Below are 13,020 nucleotides of genomic sequence, written 5' to 3' on the forward strand. Positions count from 1 at the left end.
CAGAAGCACATATCAATAGTACTGTTATTTTTCTCGTTGCTCTTCATCTCCCCGTCCTCCACACCCCTCCATCATCCTCTTCCTTGTGAAGATTCGGCGTTTTGCGCGTTTCGCCGGTTTCTACAATTCTTAAGGATAAACGGTGACCCGGGCCTTTGTTTTCTCACTGCACCACATACTGACGTATTGTAGATAAACTGTGAATCTGTGGGTGAGGTGAAGAAAGCCCGATAGTGAGGAGATGGGAATCTGTTTGAGTGTGGGCATGTGTGTGTGTGTGTGTGTGTGTGTGTGTGTGTGTGTTTGAGCATTCGGTTTTTGTAGTGTGAAGTGGTGAGAAACAACCCCAGCGTGATGATGGCTCGGGGCCTTCGGCTGACAGCGCGGCCCAGGTGCACCCTGGGATGCATGATAGATGGAGAGAGGGAGGAAGAGAGGGATTGAGCCAGAGAGGAACAGAAAGAAAGCAGATAGGGACTTTAGCAGGGGAGGCCGAAGACGAGAAGGAAGGAAGTTAGCGGTTGTACAATACAGGGGGAAGAGGAAAGGCTAGAAGGATAGAAGAAGGGACCTAAGGAGGGAGATTGGGGAAAGCTGAGGGCAAGCCAAAGCTGGAGATCGAAATCGGTAGATATGCCTGGAATGGTGGAGATAGCAGCAGAAGAATGGAATGAATGGATTAATAACATCCCTCATATGGATCTCACTGACCTATGACCCCCTCTACCTACTCCTCTCTGCGTCTCTTCCCTTTGCTAAAGCTAGCATCACCTTTCCCCTCTTCCCTTTTGCTTGAACAAGGGACAAAACAAATATGTCTGACTATAGAAGCATGCTCACCCCTCTGACTCTCTAAACCACTTTACAGCCACTTTGGGACACTCTGTGGTGAACCTCAGAGTCTCCTCTGTCCCCACTTCCACTCATGAATCTGTGACTTACTCACACTTTTTATGACGGTTGTGTAGTTGCAAATAAGAGAAATGAAAACAAAGAATCATTGATCTTTTCCCCATACCGCTTCTTTAACTTTCACCATGGTGGCTTTGGGTAACTCTTTTGAGTATCTATAGGCACAATGATTCAGTCATCGTGATCTGATATGATGGACAGATTAGCTTGAGGTGATTTAATTTTGTATTTGCACTGGATGTTTCCTACTTGTTTTATTTACTGTCGTTTCATTTTTGTTTTGTTCGTACTTGTATACATTTTGAGCAAGCCGCATTGCTTTGGACCTTAAATAGTTACTTTTACATGTAACTTGTATTGCCTGTGTTATCTCTATTTTGGCTGTGCAACATACTACGAACCTCAAGTAATTAATTGTATCAGTGAGCATGAGCAAGAAAAAATTGCCAGAGCAGCCTGTTCTTTCATTCACACAGGACATATTTTCCAAATCAAAACAACATAAACAGCTTTTAGGATGAGGAGTAGCCAAGTATTTGGTACATTTTATCCTGTCCTGGTTATCTGTTTTCTTTTTTGTTAACTTAACCTTTCCCACAAAAAAATATCAGCTAATGAAACTCTGCTCAGTTCTTACACTTGCCAACCTCTTTAGCAAGTAAGCTAGCTATCGATTGCTAGCTAACTTACTTGCTAACCTCTTTAGCAAGTAAGTTAGCTATCGATTGCTAGCTAACTTACTTGCTAACCTCTTTAGCAAGTAAGCTAGCTATCGATTGCTAGCTAAATTGCTAGCATGTCCCAAAGCTGTGTGTTGCTATTTAAAGGAGTCTTTAATCTGAGTTAAATACCTACAACTTGTTAAGGTTCCACACATGAAACCTCAAAGCAAGAGAGCTTCTCATTTGAAGTAAGGCCTCAGTCACACAGGTGTAAAGATGAATCAGCAACTGCAGATCTGATCCGATGGACCAGTTGACTAATGTCAATGACTAATATGATATGTCTGTGATCTCCTACAAAAATCAGTCTTGCCAAAGTTATACCTCCATCTTCTCATTTATCCACTCAGCCTCTCCCAGCGGCTCATTCACAGAGACACAGATATAAAAACCAGAGTACACCAATTTAATTTGTAGACTCACCTTTCCCTCTAACCACCCTGTTCAGCCTTCTTAGCCTAACTCTATGAGACACACAGACAGACACGCACAGAGAAAGACCTATTACTGTTCTACAAGGACCAGGGGACAAACAAGAGCAGCAGCAGGAAGCGCATCAGACTGCAGAGGCCCCTCTGTGGGCCGTCTGCTAAACTTAGAGCAGAAATGGGCCAGAGAGAAACAATCTGTGCGTTTGTGTGTCTGTGCCTGAGTTTGTGGCGAGTCTGAGTGTTAAGTGCTATTACCTTTCACTCAGACGCTGTCTGATTGTGTTAAGACGTGAACCGAAACACCCGTTTGTTAAATTTGTTCTTTTCGTCCTTTAAATACCTGGAAGGGGACGTAGCTGTCACGTCGCAACGCAATTATGTTAAAGAAAAATCTGTCAAAAATTATACGTGCGACCTGGGCTCTTTTTTTTTTTCTTTTTTTAATTAACTTGAAAAGTACTTAGAATAAGGTCAGTGTTAATTAGATGATGGTCTGACAAATGTGTGAGCTAATTAAGCTTGTATGTGTTTGATTAAAGATAAGTAGACTTCCATGATAAGAAAAGGGATGATGAAGCATGAGAAGAGTAAAGTACGGGAGGGGAAAAGAGACACCGCGAGTGAGGAGAGGTTTAATTGAGGTAGAGATAATGATTGTGGGTGAAGCGAGAGAGGGGGAGAGAGAGTGCACGAGGGACGGGGATGGAGGGGGGGGAGAGAGGGGAGGATTCGTCATCAATACGTAGTGCATATGGTGATGGTGGCTTATGCTCACGGGCCTTATCGGAAATGAACACTTGTGTGTTTGTGTGTGCGTTGCCTCGCCCTGCTTCTAGCTCCACTGCGTGCCTGTGTGTGTGTGTGAAGGCCTGTGGCTGTGGCGAGTTTATATCTCCTGCCCACTGTCTTTTAAATTCACTATATTCAAGCGAAGGCCAGCTGTTCCCTCTTTCCTCCCGCCTCACCTCCCACTCCAGCTCTCTGTTTTTCATCCCTCCATCCTCTTTTTCTCTGTCTCAGTCGCTCTCTCTCTCTCTCTCTGGCTGGCTTCTCGTTCCATCAGGCAGTGCAGCAGCAGTCAATAGCACAACCCCCCACCCCCCTCGCTCAAGTTCAAAAGATCCTTTATAGGCAGGATAGAAATATGCATTGCCAAAAACCTCCCAGCAACAGACACCATCATCTCACTCTCCCTGCCTTTCTCTACCTTTCTACCTCACTCTTTGTCTCTCTCTCTTTCACACACTCCTCTTTTTTTCCTGAATGCTACTTCCTCACTAAAAACAGATGCCTCAATGACACATATTGCTCATAAAGTTAAATAAAAATAGCAGTTCTTATGAGTTAATTGGGATCTAAGCCTTGCCCCACATTCTCACATGCTGTTAAGGGGTTTTCTTGCTTTTCTATGCTTGTGAATTCAGGATAAATATTCATTCTTAATATGAAGTCTGTTCCATTGTGAGCTGTGGAATAGACACGGCATAGTTAAAGATATGTAAAGTAAATACGAACCTACAGGCACAAATTACAGTGCTGCACAGTAGTCTTAAGCCACCCTTTACTCATATCATGCTTCTTGCTTCCATGGACCAGTAATAGTTCTCCAGGCTTTCTGAAGGTCTGCTTTTTTACTCATTTTCAGTCCAGCATTTACACCTGACCATTTTTAGAGAAATGTTTATTTGTTAAGCCACCAATAAATCATTCAAGCATTAAAAAAGAGCTGAAAACCTGGCATATCTCGACATGGTGTACAGTGTGTCCTTTAACATTTTTGACCTGGACAAGTTAAGGACAAAAGAAGAAGTGGTGGGACTAAAAAGTATCTCCAGCAGATAAACAGTATCTGCATCTGTCATGTCTTTGAGAAACAGGAAAAACAGACCAGCAAAGACTTGACACAGGACCTGCGAGATGCATCTGACCCTTCAGTCGACCCATCTACTGTTGACTGAAGCCTCATTAGAAAGAAGTCTCAATGGAAGGGTGGCTGTCAAGAAGCCATTATTAAGGAAGGGAAACAGGGAAAAGGCTGTGTCATGCTAGATTACACAAGAACTGGACTGAAAATCAGTGGGAACAACTTCATGGAGTGATGAATCCAGATTTGATATTTTTGGTTCAAATCATCATCAATTTGTACAGAAGAGGTCAAGACTGAGCTACAAAAGTGACTCCCCTTCATTTGTAGCACACTGCCATGCAGGAAAAGCATACCTGGATAGAAAAACACACATGGATTGGCCCGGACATCAACATTATTGAAGCAGTGTGGGATCATCCTGACAGAGAACAGAATAAAAGGCAGAAACATCCAAAGAAGAGCTTTAAATATCCTTCAGAAAGCCTGGAGAACTATTCCTGAAGACTACTTAAAGACATAATAAGAAAACTGCCTAAGAGAGATCAGACTACTGAAGAATAAAGTTCATCATGCAATATACAGGGAGTGCAGAATTATTAGGCAAATGAGTATTTTGTCCACATCATCCTCTTCATGCATGTTGTCTTACTCCAAGCTGTATAGGCTCAAAAGCCTACTACCAATTAAGCATATTAGGTGATGTGCATCTCTGTAATGAGACGGGGTGTGGTCTAATGACATCAACACCCTATATCAGGTGTGCATAATTATTAGGCAACTTCCTTTCCTTTGGCAAAATGGGTCAAAAGAAGGACTTGACAGGCTCAGAAAAGTCAAAAATAGTGAGATATCTTGCAGAGGATGCAGCAGTCTTAAAATTGCAAAGCTTCTGAAGCGTGATCATCGAACAATCAAGCGTTTCATTCAAAATAGTCAACAGGGTCGCAAGAAGCGTGTGGAAAACCAAGGCACAAAATAACTGCCCATGAACTGAGAAAAGTCAAGCGTGCAGCTGCCAAGATGCCACTTGCCACCAGTTTGGCCATATTTCAGAGCTGCAACATCACTGGAGTGCCCAAAAGCACAAGGTGTGCAATACTCAGAGACATGGCCAAGGTAAGAAAGGCTGAAAGACGACCACCACTGAACAAGACACACAAGCTGAAACGTCAAGACTGGGCCAAGAAATATCTCAAGACTGATTTTTCTAAGGTTTTATGGACTGATGAAATGAGAGTGAGTCTTGATGGGCCAGATGGATGGGCCCGTGGCTGGATTGGTAAAGGGCAGAGAGCTCCAGTCCGACTCAGACGCCAGCAAGGTGGAGGTGGAGTACTGGTTTGGGCTGGTATCATCAAAGATGAGCTTGTGGGGCCTTTTCGGGTTGAGGATGGAGTCAAGCTCAACTCCCAGTCCTACTGCCAGTTTCTGGAAGACACCTTCTTCAAGCAGTGGTACAGGAAGAAGTCTGCATCCTTCAAGAAAAACATGATTTTCATGCAGGACAATGCTCCATCACACGCGTCCAAGTACTCCACAGCGTGGCTGGCAAGAGAGGGTATAAAAGAAGAAAAAACTAATGACATGGCCTCCTTGTTCACCTGATCTGAACCCCATTGAGAACCTGTGGTCCATCATCAAATGTGAGATTTACAAGGAGGAAAACAGTACACCTCTCTGAACAGTGTCTGGGAGGCTGTGGTTGCTGCTGCACGCAATGTTGATGGTGAACAGATCAAAACACTGACAGAATCCATGGATGGCAGGCTTTTGAGTGTCCTTGCAAAGAAAGGTGGCTATATTGGTCGCTGATTTGTTTTTGTTTTGTTTTTGAATGTCAGAAATGTATATTTGTGAATGTGGAGATGTTATATTGGTTTCACTGGTAAAATAAATAATTGAAATGGGTATATATTTGTTTTTGTTAAGTTGCCTAATAATTATGCACAGTAATAGTCACCTGCACACACAGATATCCCCTAAAATAGCTAAAACTAAAAACAAACTAAAAACTACTTCCAAAAACATTCAGCTTTGATATTAATGAGTTTTTTGGGTTCATTGAGAACATGGTTGTTGTTCAATAATAAAATTATTCCTCAAAAATACAACTTGCTTAATAATTCTGCACTCCCTGTATTAACTCTCGATCTTGTTAAAATTAAACAAACTATGTCTTTTTTATTGCTGATATTTCAATACTAGCTTGGCTAGTATTGAAATATCGGCTTGGCTAAGCTAGCTTAGCTTAGCTTAGCCAAAAGGAAGGAAGGTTAGTTTTCTTTGCCAGGAAATACTAACTGCTTCCAGGATGGTATGGTGTGATGTAATAATTATGAGGATACAGTTAGCCAGAAAGCTTGCAGTTACAAAACAAGTTAAGCTTTCCTTTTTAAATGGTGAATCATGCATTTACAGGGCCGTGCAGGGATAACATAGCAAAGCAAGAAGATTCATTTCCAATATATTCCAAGCATGCTTAAAATGATAAACAAATAGTTAGTTAATTAAAATTGAATCACACAAAAAGATCTTCAGAGCCACATTACATCAGCACAAACTAAACCAAAAATAAATAAAATGTTCACAATAGATCAGGTGACGAATGGACTCGCACACTTTACCTTGGAACTATATTAGTCCACTCCATTAGTCCAAATTGCTTCCCACTAAAACCTCAGCTGACACGTATCCTCAGACAGCCATGATTTATCTTTACGCAAATGGCGCCATGTTGGGTTTCAGTTGCAGTAAAACATAAAGGAGCGTGAGCGTTACATCTGTAGCTGCACGTAAACATGTAGCTACAGAAAGCATAATGCATAATGCTTGCTCTTGACCCCTGTGTTCCCATTTAGTATGTGCTTTATGTGATCACGCTGCGATGCACTTTCCCGTTTAACGGTGCGCCTCATGTTGTTTTACTATGTCATTATTTGTGTGGAGTGTGCGTGAGTGCCTTTGTGTGTCTAAAGCAGCACCCTGGTATTATTCTGTGATTGCGGTGTTGATTTGTCTTTTTGTGTTGGAATCCTCACTTGGAGGATGGGTTTCGATTGCTGCTGCGACTGCTGTGTATGTGTGTATGCTAACAAGAGATTTTGTGCCTGCCTAAATGTGTTTATATGTGTGTTTAAAGCGAATTATGTGTGTGTATTTTTGTATGTGTGTGTGCATATTCCAGAGCAAGATTGGAAGTGGGTCTATTTCTTTTGCAGTCACTGATGTGCCCCTGTGTGTGTAATTGAAATACCTGAGTTATTGACTCTCCCTCCTCTCCAAGTCAAATAACTGCTCCAGGAGTGTGTGAGTGCACTCATTTGGAGGCTCTGGGGCAGAGCAGGCAACTCTGGCAGACCAAGACCTATCAACCACGAAATACACGCACACACATGGACACACACACACGTGCATACCTAGTACAGAGCCTTTATGAGGCTAAATCTACTCAACTGCAGACACGCAGGCACACTGAAGCAACGTTAGAGGCAGAAAATCACACACATATGTATTAATAGAGGTGCTCACACGCACAGTCGTGTGCCCAGAATACATTACATTAACTTCAGTGGATCGTATAGGAATGGAGATTTGCAGATGACACGCGGCAGCCAATGCACTGCCTTTAGTTTCCTTATTAGTCTGCCCAGTTGATGGATGAGGCAGTGGGAGTCTAAACCTAAGCTTATGCCAGCCTTTGGATACAAATTAGAGTTTTTTCATGGGACTTGCTTTTTGTCCTCATTAGAGGAATGCCTCCCATAATGTGACAGCATCCCTACAACCTGAGTAATACCTGACTTCTCTCCCATCGACACACACACAAACACATGCTTGCGTACATACATCTCTATTTTGCACAAACACACAGAGGAAGGCACACGTGTCTCTCTTCTCTCTTCCTCTTTCTGACAGCAGCAGTCCTGTCTCTGTGGTTGAACAACTCAGGCTTAGCCTCCTCTGTAAATGGGTGGCTGACTGCCTGACACACACACACACACACACACACACACACACACACACACACACACACACACACACCTCCGTTTGCCTGCTCCTTCACTGACTCCTGGCTTCCTGCCCCTCACTCGCTCCATGCAGGATCACAGCCGTCTGCCAGCCTGCCCTGTTCTTCTCCATTCATCCCATTGTCACCACATTGTCCTCTACCTCTGTCCCTCTGGAGGCTTCAAATCTCAGCTACATCCCCACTGCTTTTTTTTAAAAAACATTTTTTGTACATCTCTATCTTTTTTTCCCTAGCTTGCTTAATTCCTTTTCCCTCCCTTTGGTTTCGCTCTGCTCTTTTCTCTTATCAGCTCTCTCTTCTGTGGTTTTTTCTGCCTCTCCTTGTATCTCTCCATCTCTCTCTCTCCCCTGTCTCCACCGGCCATTCATCCCGGCGTATTGTGTTGTATAGTGTATTGTTGCCTGTGTACAGTAGCCAGCACTGACGTCAGCTGTGGATCCACAGAGAGGACAGTGAGCGGCTCTGAGGCGTTTTCAAAGCCTTGCTGGCCGGCTTCTTGTGCCTGGCTGACTGACTTGCTGGCCCTCGAATCCCCCTGTGGGAATTTTAATGCTCGCTAATCGATCACCTCATGCCAGCAGAGGGGATAATGTGGCCAGACCCTAATTATTGTTGCTGTAAATGAAGAGTGGTGTTTGCAGCACTTCATTTTAGTCAAGCTACCAGCGTCTTTTCTTTTTTTTTCTTTCTCCAGTATCTCCAAACCCCACCTCCTGATTTTGCATTTGCCTTGCTCTTCTTTGAGCGTGTACTTTTCTCAAAGGCTAATGAAAATTCTGCAGACCTCTGGCACTCTGAATGAGTGTGCTGGACAGCACATTAATACTGCTCTTAAGAAAAGAGAGATAGAAGGAGAAGGCCAGAGGAAATGGTGGTGGGGAGGCAGGGCGGCAGGGGTGCTCTATAGAGGATAAAGTGGGGGGGAGCGGGAGTGCACAAGTCTGGAAATTCAATTATAACCGTGCCCTGGCAGTAATTCCAGTGGTATTAATGGGACGGCAGAGCGAGAGACGAGATGGATAGAGATGAAGAATGAGAGAAGAAGGGGCGGAGAAGAGACAGAAAGTTGAGCAACAAATGGATTCGAGTTAGCAGTGAAACACGGCACGACGTCAGAGCGCGCATCATTTTTTCATGATCTCGAGACACAGCTCCTGCGCCGAAGCTGTGTTTATATTTCAAGCAGCACGGGGATAATGACATGGTTTCAGCCTCATGGATGCAGCGCATTACTCTCATTACTTGCGAGAGTTCCCATCTTACATGCTCGCCGTACACCTCGACATGCTGCCTCAATCGGGCAGCCCTGATCTCGTTAATGCAGCAACAAGGTAACAGACCACGTGAATCCCCTGGGAGGGCCAGGTTAGCCTTTGATGATGAATGAAGTGCAGAAAGAGTCCTAAGACGCCGGCACCCAGTCTGCCTGCTTGCCTGGTCTTACTGTCAGCTTCAATTTGCTCACATGCAATACAAAAAAACAAAAAACACCCTCATTCTCATTCATATCATTTGCCACATTAGAAGCATGAATGCTGTGACCATAAACACACTACTGTACATTGTGTACACGCAAGTTGGACACTCGCAGAATGACTCACAGACACAAACACACATGCAAAATAACCTGCTCGTGTTGCAGAACTGCAGAGTCCTGTCTAGACGAGTTTCTCACCTCCTCCTCATCTTCTGTCCACCTCGGTATTCTGTTTCAACACTCACGGCAAGACGCAGGCTTGGATATCAGTATGTGAGCAGTGTTTATTGGAGTGTCTGTAATGCTGTTTGGTTTGGTGTACATTTAACGTCTCTAGACTGAGTTTCTCCCAGCAGACAGACTCAGTCAGGGGTTACTGTGTGCCATTTCTTGTTTGTTATTTAAATCTAGGACTGTGCGGGCTAAAAAATGGCCTTGTTGGCTTTAATAAAACAAAAATGATGAACACGACCTGTGAGATTAAGGACAGCAGCTTGAAGCCCTCAGAATTTGCTCCAGCCACCCCCGTGTACAAACTCATTAACGGAGTCATAAAGGCAACTAATGAAAATCATGACCGGTATCATTACAAGACCACTGGTGTCCTCTCGCCTTTTCCCTCTGCGAGCGAAAGAATAAAGGTGACTAAATTAATGTTCACACCAATAATGTTACAAAAACACAGCGCGTCCTTTAAGTAGTAGCTGTTCTCCTCTGCGTGTGCGCAGCCACCTAAATTAAAGTTCAGACCAGTGTTGTTGCATAACCATTTACACTCCACATCTTTGTCCTTCTGTGTGTTTTTCTGTCACTTTCAGGATGACCACTCCATGTTCTTTCAGTTCGGCCCCTCCATCGAGCAGCAGGCGTCAGTCATTTTGAACATCATGGAGGAATACGACTGGTACATCTTCTCCATAGTCACAACGTACTACCCGGGTTATCAGGACTTTGTCACCAAGGTAATGCCGTGCAGCTGATGCAACACGTACAATCAATCAGGATGAAAGAGATGCAGAATGTGATGTGAATGTGTTCCCAAAAGCCTACGCATTTTTAAATATCTAATATCTAAGTCAGGTATTAGTCAGAATATTCACTTTTACTCCCAAATCTTTGCAATCAGGGATATTAACAATTAAATAATAAAAATAATAATTCAAAAAAGTCAAAAAATAAATGTAGTTACAAGTAAGATTAAAACATAAATGTACTAACAAACAGACAAAATATAATTTTGAATTTGATTTAGATGCTTTATTTTAACACATAAAGCACTACAGTTTTACTCACCAAAACCAGAAGTAGACTTATTGAATAATCTCTTAAAATAAAACACACAGCAAACAAATTTGTTATCAAATTTCATATAAAATGCTCCAAAAGTTAGTGGAGATAGGTTAATTGGTCAATCTAAATTGCCCATAGATGTGAATGCGGGAGTAAATGTAAGTGCGCATGGTTGTCTGTCTCTGTGTGTTAGCCCTGCGACAGACTGGCGACCTGTCCAGGGCGTACCCCGCCTCTCGCCCTATGACAGCTGGGATAGGCTCCAGCGCCCCCCACGAATGGATGGATGGATGGATGGATGGATGGATGGATGGATGCTCCAAAAGGCACAGCCACGACAAATGCACTTCAGTGTTCAGTGACTCTGATTAGCCTAGCAGTCAGCTATCAGCTACAGACGCCTAACCTTAAGCCTTAAAAGTTGTTTGTAAAAACATCACCCTCTGTATAGTTGTCATGAGTAGAAAGATAAATTAAAAGCATTTCGTGTACCAGACTGTAAACGCGTCTATTTCAGCTGCAAAGTTTCAACATGGGAGTCTTTGGAGACTGACTTTCTATTGAAAGCGCATGAATAACTGCATGACTGTATTTTTCAGTCCCAGGGGTTTTCAGGTGCTTTGTAACATGCTGATTAGAGACCTGTTTTATAAACATTTAGTAATTTGTAAAAACCCAAATGCCGGATCTGTGAAGTGAAGTGCTAAGTAAAAGAAATTCCAATTCAATCTAGTGATGTAGCCACTTTGTTTTTAATAAACTGCTTCATCCTGGAACAATAAACTAAAATACAAGTGAAACACACATTGAAAAACACTGTTGACAAAAATATTAGGGTTTGACATTTTTTTTGTCTTGTTAAAGACTAAAGCAAAGTACATCGTGTTAATCAGCCCCTTCTACCCACTGCAGATTCGTAGTACCATCGAGAACAGCTTTGTGGGCTGGGAATTAGAAGAAGTTCTACTACTTGACATGTCTGTGGACGACGGCGATTCGAAGATCCAGAACCAGCTGAAGAAGCTCCAGAGCCCTGTTATTCTTCTCTATTGCACAAAAGAAGAGGCTAACACTATCTTTGAGGTGGCCCACTCTGTTGGAATCACTGGCTATGGCTACACGTGGATCGTGCCCTCGCTGGTTGCTGGAGATACTGATGTAGTGCCGGCCGAGTTCCCCACAGGTAGGAAATCTCAAACTGAACCAGAGTTCGGACTTAAACTTGGATAACACTGTAATCTGACATAATCAAACATAATAAATGATCTTTTATTGCTTTCAGCTTAAATCCTACACATGTGGAGTGTAACATTTACATAAACTTCAGTGATTAGGTGAGAATTTGGAGTGTTACAAATGCATCCATTTTCAGTATGGAAGATTGTAAATGAACCACGGAAGACTTTTCAGCATACTTTGTTATTACTCAGGTTGCTGTTCACAATCACACGGCTGCTGCTTTCCAGCTCGCAGTCATACACCTACCAACAACAACAACATAACGACAGAAACCAGTTCCCTTATATAGCCCATATAGCCCATATGGTTTTCACTGCCCTATGCATAGCCAAGAAAACAGTCCTCATGAACTGGAAAAATAAAAATAAACTTAATTCTAACCAATATAGAAATTATCTATTAGATTACATTAGTCTTGATACAGCCTCTGCCACCACATCAGATCAATTGCTCTGGGCTCTTTGATCAGCTCCATCACCTAGTGGGGTGGGGGTCATAGTTTGGTCCCGCCTTCACTGTTGTGATGGGTGTGGGGGCAGGGACGGGCTTGGGGCATCGGGGGGTTCCCCAGGAGCATCTTCCGTGGGGGGCTCAACCCGGGGTAGCGGTCATGGCCAATTAAGGGCTCTGTTGGCTCTTGGGTGACGGTTTCCTCGTGGCTGCGTGCAGCAGGGCTAGGGAGGGTCTGTGCTGACGGACGTGGGTTACTGACCTGGTAGCCTGGCTGCCCCTGGGTGGGTCCGGGACGGGCGTGAGGTTCTGGGGCGCTCCGTCTCTGGGCAGGGGCCCTGGCCGGGCCTCAGGGGCTGGGTCCTGGTTGGTGTGTTGCGGGGTTGTGGGCGGGTGGGTGTATGGGGGCTCGGCCGTGGCGCAGGGTGCCGCGCGGTGCATCGAGCCACCTGGGGGCTCTTCAACTGGTGGGGAGGTTGTCACATCTTGCAGGAGCCTTCCTCTCTTCAGGAACTCTCTCTGCAGGAGGGGAGATACAGGAGAGGTGGAGGAAGATCTCAGCCTGGGCGTCTATTGTCTAGTGTAGTCTGGAAGATGAGTGG

At 43.9% G+C, this 13,020-nt stretch overlaps 1 protein-coding gene across 1 annotated transcript in view; it reads left to right on the plus strand.

Moving 5' to 3' along the window:
* The window catches only part of LOC116311568 (glutamate receptor ionotropic, NMDA 2B), a 141,840-nt gene that overhangs the window by 65,645 nt on the left and 63,175 nt on the right, over positions 1-13,020 (plus strand). The window contains exons 6-7 of the mRNA XM_039611393.1: positions 10,258-10,401; positions 11,642-11,912. Of these exons, the coding sequence (XP_039467327.1) occupies positions 10,258-10,401; positions 11,642-11,912 (415 nt within the window). The remainder of the gene's footprint in view (positions 1-10,257; positions 10,402-11,641; positions 11,913-13,020) is intronic.

Source organism: Oreochromis aureus, linkage group 4 (assembly GCF_013358895.1).
Source record: "Oreochromis aureus strain Israel breed Guangdong linkage group 4, ZZ_aureus, whole genome shotgun sequence".
Lineage (NCBI taxonomy): Eukaryota > Metazoa > Chordata > Actinopteri > Cichliformes > Cichlidae > Oreochromis > Oreochromis aureus.